Below are 24,946 nucleotides of genomic sequence, written 5' to 3' on the forward strand. Positions count from 1 at the left end.
GAGAGCGAAAGATAAATTGATGACTGTTTCCTGTGCGCATGCGTACTAAAGCGGACCTGAAGGGAAGCGTTTCCTGTGGCTTTAAAACAGGAGAGCTCTAGAAGCCGGATGTCTACTTCGGGTACGGAGATGGGGGAGTGCAAATAGGAGGTGGAGGGAATCCAAAGTGGGAGAGGCATTTGTTGAAGTGTGGAGGGGAGGGTGAAAGAAAATCCTAGTGCCAGGCACAAATAATCTTCCTGCCTCTCCTCCATTATCTCATTTCAGCAAAGCCAAAACAATCCCATTTCACCTTTGTGGCTTTTGGTTTTAATAAATTAAGCTTTGAGAGTAAAATAAGAGCAATTTACGGAACTTATTGTAACACTATATTAGTGACCGCTGATAAACTAGTTAATTTTTTTTAAAGGAAGTTGAGGCATGAACGGCCTTTCTAACAACTAAAGGACATGGCAACTAGCTGTCAGAATAGATCTTGGTGGGAGTAGTAAAGGTGAAGAATAAGAAGCTGCCTTCATCCTTTCTTGGAGGCTTCCTATAAGTATCTGTTAACTGCTCTGGGAATTAAATGTTGCTCTGAATCAACTTTAACTAGAAACTCTATGAGGGAGAAATACTGGAATTGGGTTGTTGGAGTTCTGGCTGTGGAAATTAGACAACATTAGGTATGGAGAATGAGGTTTTGCAGATATTGCTGAAGGATAATTCTTTCTCATGTTTCATAACCTTTGCCTCAGAAAGCTATTTCTGCTGGGAGTCATATGGTAAAGCAACATTTAAAGCTAAAGCTTTGGGTTGCAGGAATCTTATTTTGAACTAATGGGGAATATACTGTCCATTGTAATGCATTTTGTTTCTTTCCTATGCTTTCATTCCAATTTTCATTTATTAGTCTCCTACCTTTCTTGTTGTTTCACTTGTCTAATGTAAATAGTTTTCTTATCCAGACATAGTTTACTTTGGTTGTAAACCATTTAGTCCTCTTTTAATACTGAATAAATACTAAGAAATTGTTTATTTCAACTGGCTTTTGTCTTTAAGATTTTGTTTTATTACTTTTCTATGTTCTCACCTCATGGTAGCTGAAGGCGATGGTCGTACCAATGCTGGACTTATCTGCTCAACCTATCGGGATGGTTGCTGATGTTGTGTTTGTTATTGAAGGCACTGCCAATCTTGGACCTTACTTTGAATCTTTGCGCAAGCATTATCTTCTACCTGCAATTGAGTGAGTATTCACAGTCTCAGGATATCATTTGCTTCCCTTGATTTGTCAATGCAGGCTGTAATACTAGAAAACAATACTAGTAAAATGTGATTAATTGTTGCTTTGTATATACAACTTGTATTCTGGATTTTAGTAAGCCTATGTATCATGATTTGTAGAAACTCTTCTGATGAGATATATATGATGCACTTCTGTGTTGGAGTATGTTGGAACAAAGTTGGTAGTGAAATGGAAGACCAATTTTTATTTCCGAGTTGAAGAAAAGAACTTCAAACATATAGAAAGAATAAACCTCTAGATTCCAAATGGTGGAGTCTCAGGGAAGAAGATAAATTGAGAATAAAATGAACATTCCAAATTAATTCCAAACTGATCTTAGTTTCACAACATTTAAATTAAATAAGACAATATATGAAGTGTCAAAGTAATCAGTACCATTAGCCAAAATGAGGGAGTATTGTAGCAGATATGCTTTCCAGCTATATGCCATGCAAACTTTTCTAAGCTTGTAGCCTAATTTGAGCCAACTATCTTGTTACCAGTGTTAAAGTTTCTCCAAATGACTCCTATAAAAACTGAGAAGGTGTAATATTCTTTATATGCCTCAGATAAGAAAACATCTTCAGGTAACACTAGAAGTTTTTATAATTTATTCTTAGCTCTATCAAATTGGCAGATGATAAAATATATTAAATAACGGAGCAAGAATACAATTTATCCACCTCAATGATATCAATGTAACCTGAGTAAGTTAATAGTGAAAATTCTGGTATTGGGTTTTGTCTATAAAACTGCACGATATAGAGCCAGATTATTGAGGGATTGCGTAGCTCCCTTAAGATCTTCTCAGTCATGCTCTCTGGGTTGCTTCAATTAAACGATAACTGCTCAGGACTCCATGAGAGGGCCTTTTATGTAGCAGTGCCTGTCCCCTGAAATGGAGATTTGGATTATCCCCTTAAGATCCATATGGTCCCCAGAGCTGTTTAGAAGAGGTGCAAAGATCTGTATCTTCATTTACCCAGACCTTTGGTGAGGGAAAGTTAGACCATATGCTTGTGATGTCTCCCTTGGAGGCCGGCCCCAGAGAGGGCTAATTCCTAGCACATCAAGAACTGGGTTAATTAATGACTCTGAACTGCTTACCGAAAGATATATATGGAGGGCTGAGGACAGTTTACAGGCCAGGGAGGGGGAAGAACTGCCTTCCATGTTGGATCCCAACAGCATGCAGGACAGAGAAAAGAGCAAAGGAGATCTGCCAGATTACTCAGAAAAGGCCCTGCCCATCTTGATGGGCTGAACTGGAAAGCTATTTGTTGTGGCAAACAGAGGGAGGCGTTGCTGGGAACAACACTTTTGTAATTTCACTATGATTTATTATTATCATTATAGAATTTCTAGTGCCATATTTATTTAGTATAACTTTTATCTCCTTTTGTTTTCTATCTTCTTTTGATTTTTAGGTACTTTAATGGTGGTCCTCCAGCTGAAACAGACTTTGGAGGAGATGTGAGTGTGAAAATATTTTTGAGATTCTAAATTGAATAAATAGGGAGCAGTAAAGTGTTGTCTGCTAAGCAGACTTTTCCAATTCTATGAGACAGGAAAATGTATTCCCAAGAATAATAAATAGGGGAAAACAAAGGCCTGAGAATATCCAGTGCCATTTTGGCATAGATTAGGCCTATGCAACTAGGCATTCATTCTCCAAAAAGCATATGAGAATTGAAACATGGTAACTATACCTAAGGGACCGTGGTGACTCAGTGGCTAAGATGCTGAGCTTGTTGATTGAAAAGTCAAGGGTTTGAATCTCTAATGCTGCATAACAGAGTGAGCTCCCGTTACTTGTGGCAGGTTCTGCCAACATAGCAGTTCGAATGCACATAAAAGATGCAGGTAGAAAAAATAGGGGGGAAATGAGGAAGTGTTCTGTGTACCTTTGGCGTTTAGTCATGCCGACCACATGACTAAATCCCGACCACGGGGATGTCTTTGGACAGTGCTGGCTCTTTGGCTTTGAAACGGAGATGGACACCACCTCCTAGAGTTGGGAACAACAAGTACATATATGCAAGGGGAACCTTTACCTTTATCTTTTAACTATGTCTAACACCGTGCCAAAAGATTCTTTTATTTGTATTTCTGTACATTCTAATGCAGTCTTTTGAAAGCAATGTAAATCATAAGTCATGACACTCATAAAACAGGTCATCACGTGACAGAACCTGTATTGATGATCATTTATTTTCAGTGTTTGTTAACTGAATGCCACAACTGAAAAGTGAATCCATAATTGTAAAGTAAACACATTATTCGCCATGGGCCATTTTTGCAGAAAATCAGAAGCAAATGCTAGGTTTTGGCAAAAAAATATTATAAAACGTGATCACATGATCACAGGACCCTGCAAACGGCAGGAAAATAATGGATTCTTTCCTGTTACGGGGGAGGTGCTGAGGAGAGAAAAGAAATATTCTTTCTCCGGATATGGGAAATTCATTGAAAATGTTCATTTTTTAAATGGTGGAAATGAAGTTGCTTTGTCTTTTTGAGTTTCTGACTAAAAACAGTGCAGGATTTGGAAGTTTTCTAAGATACTGAGATGATTCGGATCTTGAACCAGACATATTTATTTGCAGGCATTATCTTATACTTTTCATATATGTCTATAGCAGAAGGAGATAAAAGGTAGAAAGGGAATATTTCAATATATATTACACCTTTGAATAAAATACTATAGTTTATGTCACTAAATATACAGTAAAGTTATTTTGAATACAGTAACTCCCCCTTGTATAAGAGAATGAGAAGAAATACTAAAATCATAATTCTTAGATTATCAGAATTATAACATCCAGAATATATCGAACTGCATCCTTACAAATTTACACTATATTCTTGAATATTGCGGTTTGCATGTTGATGCTGTCAATTGCCCAACTAGACTGAAATTTCTGTTTATGAGAAAATGATATATTATATAAACAGAAGGTGGTATGTTCTTCTTGGTTTTAGGAAAGACAGTCAGATGTGTAGTTTTGCCATACTTGACTCATGTGATTGCTTTAAATTCCTGATTCAGTCATAATAACCATCTTTTATGAAGTATCAGCATTAAATCTGGATGAAATTTGAGGCTTGCACATCTAAAGAGCAGCAGATTTTATATTTTTGTGTGTGTATGTGTGTATACACACATATACCTACATACATACATATATTAAAATAAGCCAAAATCCTTAATTAGTAATAGAGTTTAAGAAGAGTGTTCATGTGAATTAGATTGTTGGAAATATCTTTACCTAGAAGCCACTCTCTATCTAACCTCTATTTTCCAATTTATCCTACAGTATGGTGGTACCCAATATAGTCTGGTGGTGTTTAATACAGTAGACTGTGCTCCTGAATCATATGTACAGTGCCATGCGCCAACAAGCAGTGCGTATGAATTTGTCACATGGCTGGACAGCATTCAGTGAGTATAAGATTGTGTTAATGCTGTTTCTTCTCTCTGAGTATAAATTTTTAAATGTAACACCTTACTGAGATGAGAAAAATAAGCTTGGTTTATCTAGTAGAACAAACGTCTAGTCAGTGCTGTGCCATAAAATTATTTTCTTCTGCTTGTGACATGTTTTAGGCTATAACCTGTGATAGCTAACATCTTTGGCTAGACAACTGAACAGGATGAATTTAGAAATTCATGTAGATGTCTCAGTCTAGGAAGAAATGGAAAGGAAGATTTAAAATTTGGTTTACATACATACATAAAAAAATTAAATGTGTGGATTCATGCCTGAAAAACAAACCAGGACATAAAATCATTCATAATGGTTTCCTGATGTGAATGTAACTATACTACTGGGTTTTAGATAGCCTTTTGGGGGTTCTTTGTTTATTCACACTAAGAAGTGAGCTAAATTGAATAAGGCTTTAGTCTTCAGCACCAGTTTTCATATCCTTTTTGTCTTTGCAGGTTTGTGGGGGGTGGTAGTGAGAGCTGCAGCCTCATCTCAGAAGGTCTCAGTACTGCCCTACAACTCTTCGATGACTTCAAGAAGATGAGAGAACAAATGTAAGTGTTCATATTTGGAGGGGGTGGATGGTGATGGAACAAAGTCAGAAAGTGTACTAGTACATGCAGTGAATGTGCTTGAGGACACCAATCTGTTTTTAATATTAGCACAAATGGTCATGACTCATGTTGAGATTGATTTTGTGCTGTGTAATTTTTATGCATCTGGAATTGTTTTATACTACCAGGGATTGAGTCTAAGGAGAAGGGTGGCATAAAAATGGAATGAATGAATGAATGAATGAATGAATTAGATTAAATAAAATGATTTTTTAATTATTTTTATTGCACCTTTTAGATACATTTACTTCAGTAAGCCATGCTGTGTCTAGAAAGGAGAGGTTATGATATAAGAACTGTGTTTCTGCCTTTGCTGTAATTTTCCTTGTGTAATTCATGAAAATAGGAACCCCAATATATGTAACATTTGATCTGTTTACAATTTTAGGGCAGGGAAGAAGTGAAAGTAAATTGATAAAACAGTTCACACAGATCTTGAAACAATTTCAATACAGGAAATATGAGATGCAGTATATTAGCACTTAAAAGAAAAATTAAAGCAGCTTATCCAACTACCAGTTTGATCAGAGACATATGGAAGGGAATATTACATTTTCAACACCACTCTATGCGTATACATGCCTTCCTGCTAAAACTGCTGTCAGCTATGAAACAGGAAAATCCAAATGGTGTGGAGTTTAAAACATGAAAACCACTCAGTATGCAGATAAATTCCGTTTCATCCACAATCACACTAAAGAAATAGTATGGTTTGTTAAATCCCTCACTCAGATGGGGTATTTCTTCAGACAAGATAGTTCCATCCACAAACATTAAAATAGGGGACAAATTTGTAACAGTGTTGCAAATGTAGCTTACTTCTGCAGGTCTAAGTCTAGTTCAAACAACTGTCTGCCTACGCAACCAACCATAATACAGTGGTACCTCGGTACTCGAACGCTTTGGTTCCCGTACATTTCGGATACCGAACAAAATTTTCGGAAAAAATTTGCTTCGGTATCTGAACAAAAATTCGGATACCGAACAGCCACAGAAAATTTCGTTTATTATCCGAAATGCTACAAGATCTGAGGGGACGGGGTGAGAAGGAATGGGAGTTGGAATCCGACACACCCATCCTGGCCGCCCACTAAACAGCCTCCCAGTCTCTAGTCTAAGTGCTCCAAGCTGTAGGAAGGGTGGGGACGGCTGCAATACCGGCAGTTTCGGGGGGGCTCCTTTCCTCAGTGGTTCGTCTTACTCCCTTTAAGCAGCTACATCAACTTTCTCCTTCCCAACGGTGGCAGAGGCTTTCCTTCGAGCAGCAGCAGCACCGGGAACATCAGCGGCTTCCCTTTCTCATGTGACATTCCCGGCGCTGCTGCTGCTTGAAGGAAAGCCTCTGCTGCCGGCACCGGGAAGGAGAAAGTTGGTGTAGCTGCTTAAAGGGAAGAAGACGAACCACTGAGGAAAGGAGCCCCCCCCCCCCCGAAACTGCCGGTATTGCAGTTGCCCCCACCCTTACTACAGCTTGGAGTGCTTAGACCTCAGATCTTTATCCCATAGGAAATAAAGGAAATAGGGGCTGGAAACCAATTAAACCCATTTCCATTATTTCCTATGGGATAAATTAATTCGGTACTCGACCAAATCGGTTCTCGACCACACTTCTGGAACGAATTGTGGTCGAGAACCGAGGTACCACTGTACTTTATTAAACTTACATACAACCATTTATTTGAAAGTTACAATGACACTGAAAAAAGTCACCTTTAACTGGTCCTCACACTTATGACTATTATGACTCTTCATTATCATGGGATCAAAATTGGCAACCCGCATATAAATTGCAGCTTCCTGGTCATGTGATTCCCATTTGCAATCTTTCCAGCTGGCTTCTGATAAGCAAAGTTAACAGGAGAAGCCAAATTTGTTTAATGATTGCATGATTCACTTGACAATTGCAGTGATTTGTTTAGCAATCATGCCAATATCAGGCATGACTCACTTAATAACTGGCTTGCTTAGCAAAGAAAATTCCGGCACTGATTGTGTTTGTAAGTGAAAGAGTAGTTATAATAATGCGCTGTGTACTGAATATGTAATTCCCTAATTTTCATTCATTGTATCCTTTTTTGTGCTCTCTCCTAAGCAGCGGCCACACTCATAAAGTCTGCATCCTTATCTGCAACTCACCTCCCTACCTGCTTCCAGCTGTGGAGAGTACCACATATTCAGGATATACAACAGAAAATCTGGTTCAAAAGATTGGTGAGGTGAGTAGAAAATGTTCAGTAGCCATTGCTCATTTCATTTGAGTAAGATATGTTAATGCTGCCAACCATTGCTTTGGGCAGCAGGGACTGATTCGACGGAGAGAGGCTTTTTCATGGACTGCTGCCTGCACCCCATGGATGGGACCTTTGGGTGGGTAGGTTTCTGGAATGTTGGGGACCCCTGCTCTACCTGAGTCTTCTCAAATATTGACACATTGCGAAAAGGAATGGAGAGGAAAATAGAGATTTCATCCAGATATAAGATGAGCTTTTTTTGTGTTGAAGGAGGATTATGCTGGAATGCCATGTGGTTGGTGACAGAGTGGCCAAAGCCTAATGTAACTAGAGATATCAATCCTCTGACACTCACTTTTGTCTTTCAAGTTTCAGGGTATGAGTAAATGGCATGTATTCTCTTAACAGATGTTTAAATTGATCTCTTACAGGAGATTATCTATGTCTGGTAGCCTCAGTAGCTCTCTTTTTGTCTCTTAATAAGGAATCTAGTATTCCCAGGGAGGAAAGTAAATGAACTTGTGCTAAAATAATATATCATCAATTGAGAGCATACTTTTATTAATGATACAAATAAACTCAATAGTTTCTAGATTTTATTTTATCTCTTTTGTTATGAAAACTTTTTATTTATTTATTTGATTCTTGCATTTCCCATTATGAACATTTCCTTAAACAAGAAATATTTTATGGTCTTCACAGTGTATTTATACTTTGTTGTTAAAGCCAAGTCTAGTTGTAGACCAAAGTTAAATATTATCATATCAGATGACAATAAATCTTCTATAAATCTTCTATAAATCTTCAGCCCCAGACATTGTTAGAGAGATGCTTAAAATTTACTTTGCAGTTAAAAATGGCAAACACCCAAGTGAGAAGACAATTTAAATTATGTTATAACATTTTTGAAATAGCTAAGACTAAGGAGGAAGACTAAAGAAAATGGGAAGGAGTAGACTGCTAGATGTTTTTCCTCAGTTTGCCTAAACTGGGCATACTCCAGGTCGTGGGTTTCAAATTCCATAGTTGCCATCCATGACCTTGGTGGTTGGGTGTGAGAGACTGAGAATTGGGCACAGGAGGACAAGGAATTCAGCAAGTGGGAGAAACAGCACAATGCAGAGTGGGAAAGAAACATTTCCCCTTAACTGGCTTGCTACAGTTATTGGAAACTTATTTCTTTCAAGATTATGTTTTTACCTTGACTAGGTATCTATCCAAAATTTGTGTCATTCTTGCTTCTTCAGTTTGCCAGCTTTGTGGGGGATTTGGGGGATTTTGAAATTTATTCCAAAAATCTAGAGGCTATTCAGGTTGGAGAAGCAGCAGGTTTTTGTTCTGTATTATGTAGCTTGTCTTTCTACCAATGTTGCTTTCGAAGTGGCCGTCTACAATGTGGGAATTAATCAGATTACTACTAGCTTAACTTTAACAAAGATGATACAACAGTGTCTTTACACATCGTCTGCAGTTGTGAGTAATGTCCACAGTTTAGGATTGAGAGACTGAATAAATCTCCACCTCAAAACTAATAAGGAAGAAATCTTCTGCCTCTTGTGTTCCAGAAATCAGTTAGGTCTCACAGAGTTGGCCTTCTCCGGGTCCTGTCAGCCAAACAATGCTGGCAGGCGGGTGTGTGGGGAAGAGCCTTCTCTGTTGCAGCCCCAGTCTGGAACCAACTCTCCCAAGACATTCACACCACGGCCATTCTCCTAGCCTTCCAAAAGGCGTTAAAAACACATTTATTCCGGCAGGCCTGGGGCCTTGACCATTAGTGTGTATGTTTGCTTTTAATAATGGGGTTTTTTAGTGTTTTTTAAATTATTAGATTTGTTCTTACGTTGTCTTTGTTATTGTTGTGAGCCGCCCCGAGTCTACGGAGAGGGGCAGCATACAAATCTAATAAATAATAATAATACTAAAAAAATAATAGTTCCGCTCCGTCCAGTAGTATCAATGAGGGACGGTTGATTGTTTTATACTGGGTTTGTTTTATTTTCTCAATGTTCTAATTTATTCTGTAAGCCACCCTGAATCCAGGAGGAGAAAGGCAGCCTATAAATCTAATAAATAAAATAAACAAATAAAACAAACTGTAGGAACTGTGTGGTTCTTCTCTCTATTTATCTCCTCTGTTTTTCTTCCACAGCGGGGAATTCACTTTTCTATTATCTCCCCACGGAAACTGCCAGCTTTACGCATTCTGTTTGAGAAATCTCTGACAGGGAGCATGTTGGAGTCTCAGTTGAAGGACTATAGCCAGGATCCCCGGCACATGATCCTTATCCGTGGCATGGTACTTCCAGGTAAGAGCTGGTCTTGGAAATGTGGATGAGGCTGAAATAGTTCATACTGAGGAAGACGTACATTAATCATTATTTTCATTCACTATATTCATCATTATTTCTACAATGCTAAGCTTTTATACTAACTCCCCCTTTTTACATCTCATTAACCTTTGGAGAACCCCTTGCTTACCAAAGAACAGTGTCACAAGATAGGAAGTATCAGATGGTGTAAGATATGGTTATAAGCTGCACGATTGAACGTACATTTTCCTGTTTACGTGATTTGTATCTGTTAACTTCTCCGTTTCTGAATAAGGACATGATATCTATCAGTTGTTATTGGAAGATTGGGTGACACGCCTTGGTCATCCAAGCATTCTGTAAGTGTAAGATATAAGATTTTCAACCTGGGTTTAGACTTTGTCATACGAATACTCTGAACCTGCATGCATTAATAAACTCTATTACTCCATCTCTTCGTCGTCTTCAGTCCCTAAAATTGATAAACTAATTCAGCTGCAACTAGACCAAATTTTTACAAATTTAATCTAGAGAAGAATGAAAAGAGTAATACAAGGTGTTTAGTATTCCACAAAGGGCAAGGAAGAGAGGAGAGACAGGTAAGATGATGATGATGATGATAATAATAATAATAATAATAATAATAAAAAAAAAATAGATTTGTATGCCACCCCTCTCCGTAGACTTATATTGATCATTGGGCTTGCCTGGCTCTTTCCCTATTACAACTTGAAATTAACTACAGGCTCATTAGATTCATATTGCAATAATCTGATTAGATTTCTAGGGAGATTCTCAGTCATCCAGGCTTTGCATGGTTGTCCCAAAGATGACTTTTTCAAAAGGCAACTGGACTTTGTTTTTCCTTGAAAATATTTCACTACTTATTCAAGAAGCTTTTTGGGTGAGAAGCAAAATGTCTTCAAGGAAAAACAAAAACGAAGTTGCCTTTTGAAAAAAAAAACCCAGCATTGGGATATCTGATTTGATTAAGACTTGTTATATTTAGATTGGGTTTATTAAAATTAATGGGACTTACAAATCGCAGCTAATATAACTCCATTTTATTTAATTGTACCTGCTCGTCTTTCTCCTCTTTGAAATTGGTGAGGGAGAAAGATATGGGGAGTGCTGTTTGTTATCATCCACGTTACTTTTTTCCACAGCAAGCATTTCAATTTTTTGCCCTGTCTCTTATTATAGCTGAAATTTGTGTTCCAAAGAGCTCAAGTCAAGAATTTTCTTGTTTAGAGGGAAGCGGGGAGATGGTTGTTTTTAAAAATAATAATAATAATGAAGTAACTCAAGAGGGAAAAGAATCATGACAATCATTGTAGTTTTCAATGATTTGAATCTCCGATTTTTCCTTTTATCAGAAGTCCAGATTACCAGCTTTTATGGCATCCTGTTTCACTTTGCAAAATACCAAGGAAGAAATCCTGGAAAATAGAGGAATAGCTATTTTTAGAAGTTGGATTTCAGTGCATTTTTGTTTCTGATTTTTCTTTACTGGGATAAGCAGAAGCAAATTTAAATAGGAGACTGATCAGTCTACAAAAATATGCTTAAACTTACCCAAGCCATCAAATCCAAATAATATAGTAAAAGTATCCATGTTCCTCCCGCTAGAAGTAGGAGCTATAGTACTTATTCACCTTTAACACTTTCATTTAATTAATTCATATACCTATTTTCCCAATATAAAAAATTGGGATGCAGTGTTCTAGAAATAATGTATTAAATTGTAAAAGCATTACAAGTAATACTGACCCCAGCCCATCTTCAATTCCAGCTAATTGGGTGCATCCTATATCCTCATTTTCTCCATTTTAAATCATGTTTAAGTTTAGTATGCCAGTATATTTCTATTGGCTAAAATGATTGCATTGGAATGGGTAACTTATTGGTGCCAAGGGTGATCCATAGCATTTTTGGTGGGGGTGGTGGGGAGGTTTGTAGGATATATTGCAGTACACTTAGGACTTGCTTGTTTTACTTTATTAATACAAATACTGATATATCAAACTCATGTGAGTGAGTGTTTTTATCACAACAGTGAGAGCCAAAATATGAAAATAGTTCCCAAGGTCCAGTGTATCACCAAGCCATGTAAAAATAATATGATTAAATTATTTTTTAAAAAGTATTCTGTAACTTCTATTATTTGTTTCTAGGTTGGTTTGTTCATAATATTTAAGAACCACTTATTTCCCTTTTATTGGACTGTGTTCAATAAAATATTAAAAGCATAATATATATATAATTTTTAAAAAGTATGCTAACAATTGATTAAAAGGAAGAGGGGGCCTTTATGGCACCAGCCAGCCTCTTGGTTACAGGCTTATTTGTGCACCCCAAGTGAGGGTGCAAACCATGTGTTTACATCTTTATGGGAGGCTGAGAAGCAGCTCACCTCATATCCAGAGGGGGCAATGCTTCACAGGGCAGGGGCAACAGCAGAGAAGGCTCTTCTGATGTGATGAAGACAGTTTCCGTATGCCAAACCTTTAATGGAATAAAATAATAAAGGATGCATGCTGTGGGTCCCATCAGCCCATTTATTCCAGCTGGTGGAGTCCAGGAGGAGGGCCTTCTCTGCTGTTGCTCTTGCCCTCTGGAGCATCTTGCCTCCCAATGTGAGATCAGCCCCAACCCTCCTATCTTTTCGCAACGGCCTTAAGATGTGGCTGTGCCAGTCGGCTTAGGGCCCCAGTGGTGGATCAGCACAATGGAGGTGGTTGGTTGAGTAATAACAGATCTCATCTTCTCCCCACTTCACTCCCACCCTTCCCATGTGTCTTTGGTTTTAATGTTCATTTTTAACTTTTTATGTTTTCATTAAATATAACTGGCGTTATATTTAGAGTTACCTAGAGTTACCCTATAGTAGGATGAGTGGGCCAATAAGTTTTATAAGTGAATGAATGAATAACAACATAACAGAGTTGGAAGGGACCTTGGAGGTCTTCTAGTCCAACCCCCTGCTCAAGATTAAACAGTCAGTAGGTTTCTTATTATTATTTATTTATTATTGGCAGGATAGACTTTTTTTAAAAAAAATTTATTAGATTTGTATGCCACCCCTCTCCGTAGACTCGGGGCGGCTCACACCACAATAAAAACAGTTCCTGACAAATCTAATAATTTACAATTTAAAATTTAAAATAGTTAAAAAAAACCATTTTTAAGCAGACATACCTACAAACATACCATAAATAAATTATATAGGCCCGGGGGAGATATCTCAGTTCCCCCATGCCTGACGACAAAGGCGGGTTTTAAGGAGTTTGCGAAAGGCAAGGAGGGTAGGGGCAGTTCTAATCTCTGGGAGGAGCTGGTTCCAGAGAGTCGGGGCCGCCACAGAGAAGGCTCTTCCCCTAGGGCCCGCCAACCGACATTGTTTAGTTGACGGGACCCGGAGAAGGCCCACTCTGTGGGACCTAATCGGTCGCTGGGATTCGTGCAGCAGACTTCCTGAACCATAAGGGATGGAACGTTCCATAATGTGGGGGAGGATGATGAAAATAAGGTTTGCGGCTTTTCACCCCTTTCATATGCTTGTATACGTGTGTTTTATATGAACGAGATGTGATTAGCAAGAGGGAATGTGTCCCCTTATTAATTCGATTTCTGTGCCGCTCTTTTCCTGTCAATCAGGGCCCCTTGTGATGATGATGAATAATATCTCTTGCAAATCCTGCATGTTATTTTATTGTGTATACTTAATGTCAACCTCTCTTGTCTGCATGCAGTAGGAGGATCAGGAGCAACCAATAACACCTTGCAGCCCAAACAACCTGTATCCCAGCCTCCCCCAGTGCCTCCTCCACTCCCTCCGGCACAACCACAAGTTCTGCCACAAGTTTCTCAGCCATATCAGGTACATCCTTTGCCCTCAAGTAACAAATGGGTTGGGGCATTTCCTTTCAAAAATATCCTGATTACCTCTTTCTGGTTTAGGTTACTCAACCCACTACTCTTACTGCAGCCCAGGCAGCTGCTCAGTCCGCTGTGGAAGCCGCCAAGAACCAAAAGACCGGTCTAGGCACCCGCTGTGAGTCCCTGTGTGTCTCCCCGGATTGGGGCTGAAAGCGGTGCTTCAAAATTTAGGCTTGGTGGTGGGGAGGATAATAGAACCGAGTACAGTGGTACCTCATCATACGAACTTAATTGGTTCCAGGAGGAGGTTCGTAAGGTGAAAAGTTCGTAAGATGAAACAATGTTTCCCATAGGAATCAATGTAAAAGCAAATAATGCATGCAAATCCTTCAGGAAAATCCCAAACTTTAGAAGGGAGGCGAACAGAGGGCAGGGAGGAGCAGCTAAAGGGGGCGGGTGGAAGAAGCAAGGCTAGGCTAAAGGGTGAGTGGGAAGGAAGAAAGGCAAGGGGAGGGCTCCTCCCTTTTCTTTCTTCAAAAGACACCCTTTCAGTGCCTCTGCAAGCACCCTGTTCTCTGCAAAATCTTTCCTCCTCCAAGCTTCCCCTCCCTTTTCTTTCTTCAAAAAAGGGGAAAAAAAGAAACTCCTTCATCCCAGCAGCAGCTGCTTGGGTTCGTAAGGTGAAAATAGTTCGGAAGAAGAGGCAAAAAAATCTTAAACACCGGGTTCGTATCTTGAAAAGAGGCGTTTGTAAGATGAGGTACCACTGTACAAAAAAGTTTCAGAAGCGTGATGGTTATGGATGGTGGGTGATACATCCATGGTTTTTTTTTCTTTACTTCTTCTGAACAGTCCCTTCGTTGAATACCATGCAACCAGCTTTCAGTCAAGCTCCTACGCAAACCCTTCCGACAGGCACTGTTCCAGCTCTGACTCAAAAGCTCCCTGCCTCGTCTCAGTCTAGTCTGGTCTCCACAGTAACCACTGGCCTACTGGTTCAGCCACCTGTGCAAGCCTCCTCACAATCTGCTGCATCAGCCATGGTACATATGGGCCCTGGTGGTTTTGGCGGTGGGAGGCAGACACTCACACGAATCTTACCATTTTTTTTTCTTCAGGATGTGACTGGCTTGCCAACTGACTTGTGCGTCTCTTCTTCCTCTACTCAGACTAGTGGTGTGCCTCCCAACAGTATGAATGTGACTCAGCTGACACAGGCACAAATTGGAGCACCCCAGCAATCTATCCCAAACAAAGTGATGGCATGGAGTGGGGTGCTGGAATGGCAGGAGGTGAGAGAGGAATTATGGAAGAGAAAGAAGGAAGATTCATAGGAACTCTTTAACCCTGATGCATTTTGACCATCTATCCCATCCTCTTTTCCTAGAAGCCGAAGCCAACTTCTGTGGATTCTAATACTAAGCTCACTCGTTCCCTGCCTTGCCAGGTGTATGTCAATCAAGGAGAGAACTTGTGAGTGCCTCTGGATCATTTAACAGAAAAAAAAGACAGTTTGGAATATTTGAGAGCAGGGAGATTGAATCAAAACTGGTGTCATGATATTATTGATAGAAAAAAACTGAATTTTGGAGGATTTATGTTGGAAGAAGACAAAAAACTATATCAGAGATGCAATGAGTAGGAAGTAGTCAATTCTAATACATCTCCATCCTTATCTATTTGGGTAGTTTTTTCCAGCCACAGGCTATCTTTCTAATTTATAAGGTCTTTTGTGAATACATAGTCTGAATGGAACTAACAAGGGGAGTGGAGCTAACTTTCAAAAGTTGGGAATTGCTGGAACAAGTTCTCCCACCCGCCCCTTGGGGGAAAAAACCCTAGAAGTCTTACAACTAATCTGAAATAGAAGTTTTGTGGTGATTATAACTCTGAATCCTTCTCTAAAACTCTGCCAACCATGTCTCAGATTAAAGCATGGTGGGTTGCTGATTTTTCCAGCTGGAATCTTTAGGCCAGCGTTTTAAACCAGGCTTGTAAGTCCTGTGCTGGCTGGTTTTGGGAACTGACATCGTCTAATCTTGAAGTTGCTTCCTTGAGCTAAAGACTTAAATACTATATGGTGAATACATAGTGTACAGGCTACCTGCCATTATATTTCCTACTTTGGTTTTTAAATGCTTCCAAATGTGTGAAAATTGTTACTTAATTCTACATAGTTTTGAATGTTTTAATAGACGGTGATTAAAATAGATGAAACACGTTAGATATGGAACAAAATGTTGCAGTATTCAATGTCATCAGTGTTTCAGTCAGTCATATCCTTTTCCATGATACTCTGTCCAATTTCCTCACTTACCTGAGTCGCTTCCCACTAAGATACACTCATCATTCCTCAGCGCTTAAGTACATTCAATCCTCTGAGCTACCTGTCCTCTATTAGATTTTTATGCCGTCCTTCTCCAAAAACTCGGGACAGCTCACAACCAACCGTGGCCACTTTAAGGCTTGTGGGCTTCAACTCCCAGAATTCCTCAACCAGCAGCTCATTTGATCAGATGCAATGGACTGTTAATCTCCAGAAAGCTGGCTGAGGAATTCTGGGAGTTGAAGTCCACAAGTCTTAAAGTTGCTAAAGTTGGAGACCCCAGTTCTATAGGGAACAAAGGTTTTGTTGTTGTATATCTGCAGACACTTTTTATGAGATACTATTTTGGAAATACTATTCCTGACCCTGCTTATATTCTCAGTCCTGTGTAGTCCTTAGAAAAAAATTAAGAATCCATAAATATTTGTTGATAAACTAACCAATAAAATTGAAGCATGCAATAACCATTAAAAGCAATATATTGATACAATATCTAAAGTATATTAACATTTGGAGAATTGTATTTTCAGTTGTTTATACGTGTTAATAATAACAATGATTTTATGCAGGGGTGGGATGAGAAATGCACAACTGACTCTCCTCTCCTTGCTCTGTTGTAGGAAGGCTGAGCAGTGGCCCCAGAAGCTCATTATGCAGTTGATTCCCCAACAGCTCTTGGTAAGTGAAATGTATATGATTTCTGAAGGCAGAGTGTGAATTAACACTTCACAGGCAGGGGCAACATTTTGCAGAATTGAATTTCACCCTGATATTGCCAGAATCTTTTAAGAGCTACCCAGGTAAATATAGTGGCACACACTAATCTACAGGGATCAGTATGGAAGCAAGGTGTAAATCAATATTCCTCAATCTTAGCAATTTTAAGATATGTAGACTTCAATGCCCAGTATTTTCTTGTCAGCTATGCTAATGAGAATTCTGGGAATTGAAATCTGCATGTCTTAAAGTTGCCAAGGTTGAGAAACCCTGGTCTAAATTCACCCTCTTCTCGTCTCACTTAATTTGCCTTGCAGGGTTTGCTGGATGAAGTTAAAATCTTTTTTTAAAGGTCTTCAAAGGGTAAGTGCTTTTAAATTTGAAATTAAAAGCACTTAGCCTCATTCCATCACATCCCTCTTTATTCTAGTGCCTTTTCCTTCATTATTAAGAACAGCAAAGAAACATTGATATTAAACTCAGCTTTGCAGATGATCTGAGAGGTATTTGAATAAAGAGGCCAGTTATGGAAATTCAGGGGTTGTAATACTGAAGCTGGGTCTGGCAAATCTGATTTATGCCCTTTATTAGGATTGCTGTCTTTGTTGCTGTCGGGATCTTAGTTGTAATTATGGGTATGGGAACAGCCTTGCCATGCTGACCAATTTTTGGAAGGATGAAATAATGAAAAATTGTCTGCTTCTATGGGCATGACAGATGCCACACTACGGGTGGGCAGGCTTTTCTTCTGAAAGCCTTATGTCCTTTGAAGGGGGAAAAAGGGTATATTGTTAAGTTGATGGAGGTGTCTGAAACTTTTTCCTGCTTATTTTGAAATCTCTTGTATAATTACATACAAGTTGTTCTTATATTTTTACAGTGTCTATATGGTAGACGTAGTATTATAGGATAGCTTTCATTCTTCAGTTTTACTTTCAGCATCACTGGATTTCCCAGAAATTTGTCTTAATTGAAATTATTGACCAATTAGCATGGCTTGGAGTATACACAGATTAAATCCATCCATTCCTTCTTCACAGACAACTCTGGGTCACCTGTTCCGCAATTCTCGCATGGTGCAGTTCCATTTCACGAATAAGGACTTGGAATCCCTCAAGGGACTATATCGCATCATGGGCAATGGATTTGTAAGATTCTACAATTGCTAGCATGTGGACATGTTTAAAAGATATTCAACAAAGTTGAAGAAGTAGAGGCTAAGGCAGTCTGTTTTCTTTTCTGTTTGGAAAGCTGTCTGATAAATAAACTGATGCAATAGTATCAAGATACATAATAACTGTACATCCAGTTCATAACATTTCTAATATTACTGACAACTTTTTATGGTAGCCATAGAAAGTGATTTTAATGGGAAATGTCTTACTGTGTTGGTGAAGTTATTTGCCTGGGATGTTATTAATATCAGAATTGAATTCACTTGCTTAGGGTAGTATAAATCCTGGAATTGTAAGTGGTAAATCGTGATCTTATGACATATCAGTGGGGTTTCTTATTCTCTTAGGATTGTTAGAAGAAATCCTTCGATGGTAGCATTGAAGAAGTGGGATGATTAGTGAGGATCTTCTCAGTTTGGGTGACATCATTATAGAGGTCCCTGATTTTGGAGATGCATTAGTAGCTCAGTTTCATAAATTGCATTAGTATACCTATTTATCTGTTTTTTCCTGTTTTTCCTGATGCATTTAGTTTGGGCCATTGTAGGTTTTTAAAAAAATTCTTCTTTTAACTTTTCTATCTTTTTCCAATATTAAATGACTTTGTGTTCCCTGAGAGAAAAGTAATACAGCATACAAATGTAAATGATGAGGAGCAAAAGATTTTATATTGAAAGGACATTTCTCAGGATTCCTCACCCTTTAGCCAATGCACTTTTCTTGTCACATGAGCAGGCTGGCTGCGTCCACTTCCCCCACACGACACCTTGTGAGGTGCGAGTGCTGATGTTGCTCTACTCCTCCAAGAAGAAAATCTTCATGGGACTCATTCCTTATGACCAGAGTGGTTTTGTCAATGGGATCCGTCAAGTCATCACTAACCATAAACAAGTTCAACAGCAAAAGGTCAGTAGCTGATTCTCTTGGTCTTATTTTTCCCTTCTCAGCTGTATGTTCAGCAGACCAAATCTGTTGAATTCTAGAGCTACTGCAGGTGTGTTCCCTAAGAGAACTATGAGTTTTGTCTCCAAAATTATAATCTTCTCTGTACTTCTAGTCAATATATTTTGTGTTTATAATTTGTTTAGTAAACTGGAAGATAAGATCAGTTTGATATTATGGCTTGGGACCAGATTACCTCCGGAACCGCCTGCTACCGCATGAATCCCAGTGACCGATAAGGTCCCACAGAGTTGGCCTTCTCCGGGTTCCGTCGACTAAACAATGTCATTGTGCGGGCCCCAGGGGAAGAGCCTTTTCTGTGGTGGCCCCGGCCCTCTGGAACCAACTCCCCCCAGAGATTAGAACTGCCCCCACCCTCCCTGTCTTTCGTAAACTACTCAAGACTCATTTATGCCGCCAGGCATGGGGGAGTTAAGATATTCCTTCCCCCTAGGCCATTACAAGTTATGCATGGTATGTTTGTGTGTATGTTTGGTTTTATTATAAGGGTTTTTAGTTGTTTTATTAATTGGATTTCTACATGCTGTTTTTATCATTGTTGTTAGCCGCCCCAAGTCTGTGGAGAGGGGTGGCATACAAATCCAATAAATAAATAAATAAATAAATATTGATATCAGCCATTCTGTATAAAATTTCTGCCTTGGAAATCCATCTTAAAAAGAAAATAGAAGGGAAATTTGATAACTGAAAATTACTTCTGAGTGTGTTGAAAAATTGCCACAGATTGTATTGTAAATAGTTCCAAGTTTTCATTTAATACATTTCTTGCAGTACTTTTTGCTTGGTAATAAAGCTGTTCCATTTCTAAGCATATAGCACCTTTAGCTTTAATTCCTGAATCAATATTTTTGTATTTGCATAAAATGTTGTATATGAGCTTCTGTATGGGAGTACATTCAAAATATTTTGGACTCAGAAACATTTAACACTGGCATTGTGTAATACTAAATAATGTCTATAGGCCTACAATTAACTCCGGAAGGCTGTAATTTATTTATTTTTCATCTCTCTTTATAGCAGATGGGGGGTTCTCAACCCATGGGCTCCGCACCCAACACACAGCCCTTCCTAACAAAGCAGCCTGGCACTTTGCCAGTAACTCAAGGAGTCCAGCAGCAGGTAAGGTGTCAGGCAGAGAAGATTTTGTCCTAAATGTCTTTGGGCAACAGTCACACAAGGCAGAAGAGAGCTGTCTATCTCTTGGCAGCATGTCTAAGCTGAGAACTGCATTATCTTATCTCACTGACCACTCCTTGTTGGACTTGCCCCTCCCTTTATCTTCTTACAGATGGGTGGGCAACAGGTGAGCCCCGGTATGCCTCAGGTGGGAATAATGGAAGAACGGCAACAGAGTTTGGTGAGTCTCTTCTGTAGGTGGAAGCTGCTGTATTTTTTCGAAGTGGAGTCATCCCATCGTTAAATCATTTACTCACAGCTCCATTTATTTTGTCCTATAAGATGATGCCCTAGATGGAAAGAGGATGAAGCTAAGCAAATTTATATTTGCATTAATTCAAGAGTTTCATTTCATAACTGAGTGGTACATAAGCTAAGATCTCGGGACTTTGCATCTAGCATCCCATACTCTGCCAAATGTTACCAACAAATTAAATTTAAGATGAGACCAGCAAATCCCTATCACAAAAGGTCACATTCTTTTTCACACTAGCCCCATGTTTATTGGTGGTTACCTGCAACACTTTTGCACAGGTCTCCAGATTTATGGGAAATATAACAATTTCCCGAATGCAATTCAAAGTGTTGGTTATGACCAATAAAGCCCTACAAGGCATTGAATCAGGTTACCTTTGGGACTGTGTTCTGCCTCATGCATCCCACCGGCCGTCAGGTCCCATAGAATTGGTGTTCTCCAGGTTCCATCAACCAGGCAATGCCGTCTGGTGAGGCCTAGGGGAAGAGCCTTCTCTGTGGCAGCCCCGGCCCTTTGGAATCAACTCCCCTTGGAGATTCATACTACCCCCGCCCTTCCAGTCTTTCGTAAGGCCTTAAAAACACACCTCTGCTAGCAGGCCTTGGGCCAGTGAAATTTTAACATGGCCTATGACTGAATGATAGGATGAATGTGGATGATTGGATTTTAAACATACTGCTCCAAAAAAAATAAGGGGACACTCAAAGAACACATCCAAGATCTGAATGAATGAAATATTCTCATTGAGTATTTTGTTCTGTACAAGATTGAATGTGCTGATAATATGTGAAATTGATTGTCAATCAGTGTTGCTTCCTAAGTGGACAGTTTGATTTCAGAGAAGTTTGATTTACTTGGAGTTATATTGTGTTCTTTAAGTGTTCCCTTTATTTTTTTTGAGCAGCGTATATTGGGGTTTTAGAAATTAAATTACAATATGTGTTTTTAGTATTGAAGGTTTTTTTTAAGAGTGTTTAATATTAGATTTCTTACATGCTTTGTATTTACTTGCTGTGAGCTGCCCTGAGCTTCAGGAGAAGGGCAGCATAGTAATTAAATAAATAAATAATTGCTGTATGTATCCTTACAGGTAATTTCTTCTCCTTTTCATAGTTGCAGCTCCGAGTACAGCAACCTCAGCCAGCTGCCCCACCTCCCAACCAACCTCCACAAGCACAGGGTCCCCCGCAGGCTGGGCCACAGGCCACCCAAGGAGCAGCCATGCTTAGGCCCCAAAACCCAGGAGCCAACCCTCAGCTACGAAGTCTTCTTCTGAGCCAACAACCAGTGAGTGCTGTCTTCCACTCTCTGCTAGCCCTGCCCTCACTTTTTAAAACTGAAGGAGTAGCCTTAGAGCAGTCCAGCACTGCAGCTTCTAAGAACAAAGAGAAATGGCTGCATTTCTTGGCTTAGCTTAACTGGCACTTGCAACAGCTATGCTTCCTCTCTCTTCTTTTATATACAGCCCCAAGCTGGAGTCCCTCAATCCCAGCAGCCCCTTCACCACCTACAGCAAGGATCTTCAGGAATGTTACCACACCAGCCCATGGGGCAGACTCTTGGGCATCAGCCTCCTGGGCAGCAACAGCTCCAGCTTCCTGGACAGCCGCTCATGCACCAAGCTCCTGGACAGCAGTGGACAGCCCAGATGGCACCACGGCCACAATTGCAAGGTATAGGTAGGCTTCATCTGAGTTAACCAAAAAACAGAAATCCCACCCCAGAAACAGCTGCAAGCTGCTGAGAGTTGGGATAGGACAGTGATGGCGAACCAGTGGCACAGTGCGACAGGAGGCACCCAGAGCCACATCTGCTGGAACGTGAGCCACTGTCCTACCTCAGCTACAATGTGCATGTGTGGGCCGGTCAGCTGATTTTTGGCTCACACAGAGGCTCTGGGAGGGCGTTTTTGGCTTCCAGAGCACCTCGGGGGCGGGGAGAGAGGGCAAAGGGCATTTTTTTATCCTCCCCTGGCCTGGGGAGGGCAAAACATGAGCCTACTGGGCCCACCAAAGTTGGGAAACAGGCCGATTCGGCCTCCAGAAGACCTTTGGGGGGGGTGGGGGAAGCTGTTTTTGCCCTCCCCAAGCATTGAATTATGCGTATGGGCACTTGCACATGTGCGATAGTGAGCACCCAGGCTCTTTCGGCACCTGAGAAAAAAAACCTGCCCCATTACTGCGATAGGATTTTTGCTTTCGGAGAAAGGAGCTTTTTTTTCCCATCAAGGCAATTTAATTTGCAGAGGTGGGGGGAGGGATAGGTTTGAGAGGAGCATATGTCACTATCTAGTTAAACTGGTTATTATTTATAAAACATGGGCAACAGATGTGATGTACAGTGCGGTAAGAGCTGTGATAATGGTATTTCCTGATGTTCTGGCTATCTTAAGAGGGATTCTTTGACTAATGGAAAGAATATATTAGCTATTTCTGGGGATAAAAGAGAAATAAAGGCCCTTGTGAGTGAAGCATTTGTTCAGAATGCCCCAGCGGAGCACAATAGCTCATCTTGTAACCAGAGATTCTTCACTGCTGTTGTAAAGCCTTTTGGTGTTGTCCTTTCTCTTTCAGGTCAAATGTTAATGAATGCTGGTCCCCGGGGACCTGTTTCTCAATCGGGGTTGCAGCAGGTTCCTGCCCCCAGCATCATGGAGGATGACATCCTCAGAGACCTCATCTGAGGACATAAGAGAACACTCCACCAATGTCACCCAGTGCTGAAATCATCTCCGTAAACTGGGAAGATGCTTCCTTTCCAGATAATAGTTCTTCCCTCCCACCCATTTGTATTTTTTGTTCCTCTTTTAAAAAATATTACACTTTCATTGAAGTTGGTCTTTCCTGAGATTAATTCTGTTTCTCACTCCACCTGTAACAATTTTAGGAATGTCACTCAGTTCTGCTGTGTATTAGTTCTGCACACTAAGAGTTCTGTCCAGATTTCAAAGTTCCCTGGTGAGTTTTCAATTGACTTTGCTATGGAGAGATAATTGAATGAAAGGAGGGGGAAAATAAATGTGGTCCTACTGTGAGGCATGTTGTAAAGTTCTGACCCAAGATCCTATGTATCTCAAAGAGCGTATATCTAGTGATCTAAAGCAGGGGTGTCAAACTGGCAGCCCACAGGCCAGATCTGTCACACACAGGTCACACCCACCACAGCTCTGCCTAGGAAAAAATGTTGCGATACATCATGTGATGGCAACACAATGTGGCGAGTTTGAAACCCATCATCTAAAGGCTTTAAAGGAGGAGGAGCTATTTTAATAGGTGTACGGGATGGGGGGAGGCATAGGGGTTTTTTTCCCCTCAAACTCTCACATTTGAGATGTGCTGGACTGAACCTCCCATTCTCAGCAGTCAGGAGTTCAAACCCTGATTGGAACCCTCATTCAAATATTTCATCGCTTCCTTCCTTATAAATCCTTACAGCAACCTCGCTGTGGCATTGAATGCGGCTGCAGCGCGGGCTCTTGACCATATTGCGCCATTGCGACCTCTCTGTGGCCCTAGACCCCAGAGACCTCCTTGGTTCAACGAGGAACTCCAGGTGTTGAAACGCCAGAAGAGACATCTAGAGAAACGATGGAGAAAGAGTAAATCTGAATCTGATCAAACACTTGTAAGAGCTCATATTAAGACTTACAAAGTGGCACTCAAGGTGGCAAGGTGCGTGTATCATGCCGCCTTGATTGCATCAGCGGAATCCCACCCGGCCGCTCTGTTCACGGTAACCCACTTAATCGGGGCTGGGGAGCCCTTGCAGAGTAGTGCCGAGGACTTTAATTTGTTTTTCGTTGATAAAGTCGCTAAGATTCGGACGGACCTCAACTCCGATTGGATAGCAGTGTCGGCTGACAACAAGTCAGTCAAGGTGACTGAGGCCCGTCCTTGTCCATCTGTCTGGGAGGAGTTTGACCTGGTAACACCTGATGAAGTGTACAAGGTCATTGGAGCTGTGAGTTCCACCACCTGTTTACTGGATCCGTGTTCCTCCGGGTTGGTCTTGGCCAGCAGGGAGGTGACACAGAACTGGGTCCAGGAGATTGTCAATGCTTCTTTGAAGGGGGGGGTTCCTTCCCGGCTCCCGATAAGGAGGCACTTGTGCGCCCCCTCCTCAAGAAGCCTTCCCTGGACCCAGCCGTACTTAAACAACTATCGTCCAGTCTCCAACCTCCCCTTTATGGAGAAGGTTGGTGAGAAGGTGGTGTCACTCCAGCTCCAGTGGTCCTTGGAAGAAGCCGATTATGTAGGTCCTCTGCAGTCAGGATTCAGGCCTGGCTACAGCACGGAAACTGCTTTGGTCGTGCTGATGGATGATCTCTGGCGGGCCTGGGACAGGGGTTTATCCTCTGTCCTGCTGCTTCTTGACCTCTCAGCGGTTTTCGATACCATCGACCATGGTATCATGCACTGGCTGGAGGGGTTGGGAGTGGGAGGCACTGTTTTACAGTGGTTCTCCTCCTACCTCTCCGGTCGGTCGCAGTCGGTGTTAGTGGAGGGTCAGAGGTCGACCTCTAGGTCTCTCCCTTGTGGGGTACCT

At 40.6% G+C, this 24,946-nt stretch overlaps 1 protein-coding gene across 21 annotated transcripts; it reads left to right on the forward strand.

Moving 5' to 3' along the window:
- The first annotated feature begins 32 nt into the window (after window positions 1-32).
- Window positions 33-23,228, forward strand: MED25 (mediator complex subunit 25). 21 transcript variants are annotated; one of them, XM_070729987.1, is made up of 20 exons: window positions 33-121; window positions 1,083-1,228; window positions 2,695-2,740; window positions 4,585-4,709; window positions 5,211-5,309; window positions 7,465-7,585; window positions 9,750-9,906; window positions 13,662-13,789; window positions 13,870-13,963; window positions 14,641-14,831; window positions 14,958-15,080; window positions 15,176-15,261; window positions 16,735-16,792; window positions 17,872-17,979; window positions 18,742-18,912; window positions 19,987-20,088; window positions 20,258-20,326; window positions 21,515-21,688; window positions 21,867-22,074; window positions 22,975-23,228. In XM_070729987.1, exons 2-20 carry the CDS (start codon window positions 1,092-1,094, stop codon window positions 23,082-23,084), a joined length of 2,307 nt encoding a protein of 768 aa, XP_070586088.1. In that variant the 5' UTR covers window positions 33-121; window positions 1,083-1,091; the 3' UTR covers window positions 23,085-23,228. The 21 variants fall into 21 exon arrangements, with proteins under 21 accessions (XP_070586088.1, XP_070586083.1, XP_070586086.1 ...); XM_070729982.1 differs by having other exon boundaries at window positions 43-121; window positions 7,462-7,585; window positions 21,867-22,080; XM_070729985.1 differs by having other exon boundaries at window positions 43-121; window positions 7,462-7,585.
- The last annotated feature ends 1,718 nt before the right edge of the window (window positions 23,229-24,946 follow it).

Source organism: Erythrolamprus reginae, chromosome Z (assembly GCF_031021105.1).
Source record: "Erythrolamprus reginae isolate rEryReg1 chromosome Z, rEryReg1.hap1, whole genome shotgun sequence".
Classification (NCBI taxonomy): Eukaryota; Metazoa; Chordata; class Lepidosauria; order Squamata; family Dipsadidae; genus Erythrolamprus; species Erythrolamprus reginae.

What these genes read in the sequence shown, in the direction of transcription:
- MED25 (XM_070729972.1), top strand. Translation starts at nt 1,092, where the DNA reads ATGGTCGTACCAATGCTGGACTTATCTGCTCAACCTATCGGGATGGTT. An exon ending in TGATTCCCCAACAGCTCTTG is followed by an intron (nt 16,793 to 17,871) that starts GTAAGTGAAATG and finishes CCTTCTTCACAG; the next exon opens with ACAACTCTGGGTCACCTGTT. An exon ending in AACAAGTTCAACAGCAAAAG is followed by an intron (nt 18,913 to 19,986) that starts GTCAGTAGCTGA and finishes CTCTCTTTATAG; the next exon opens with CAGATGGGGGGTTCTCAACC.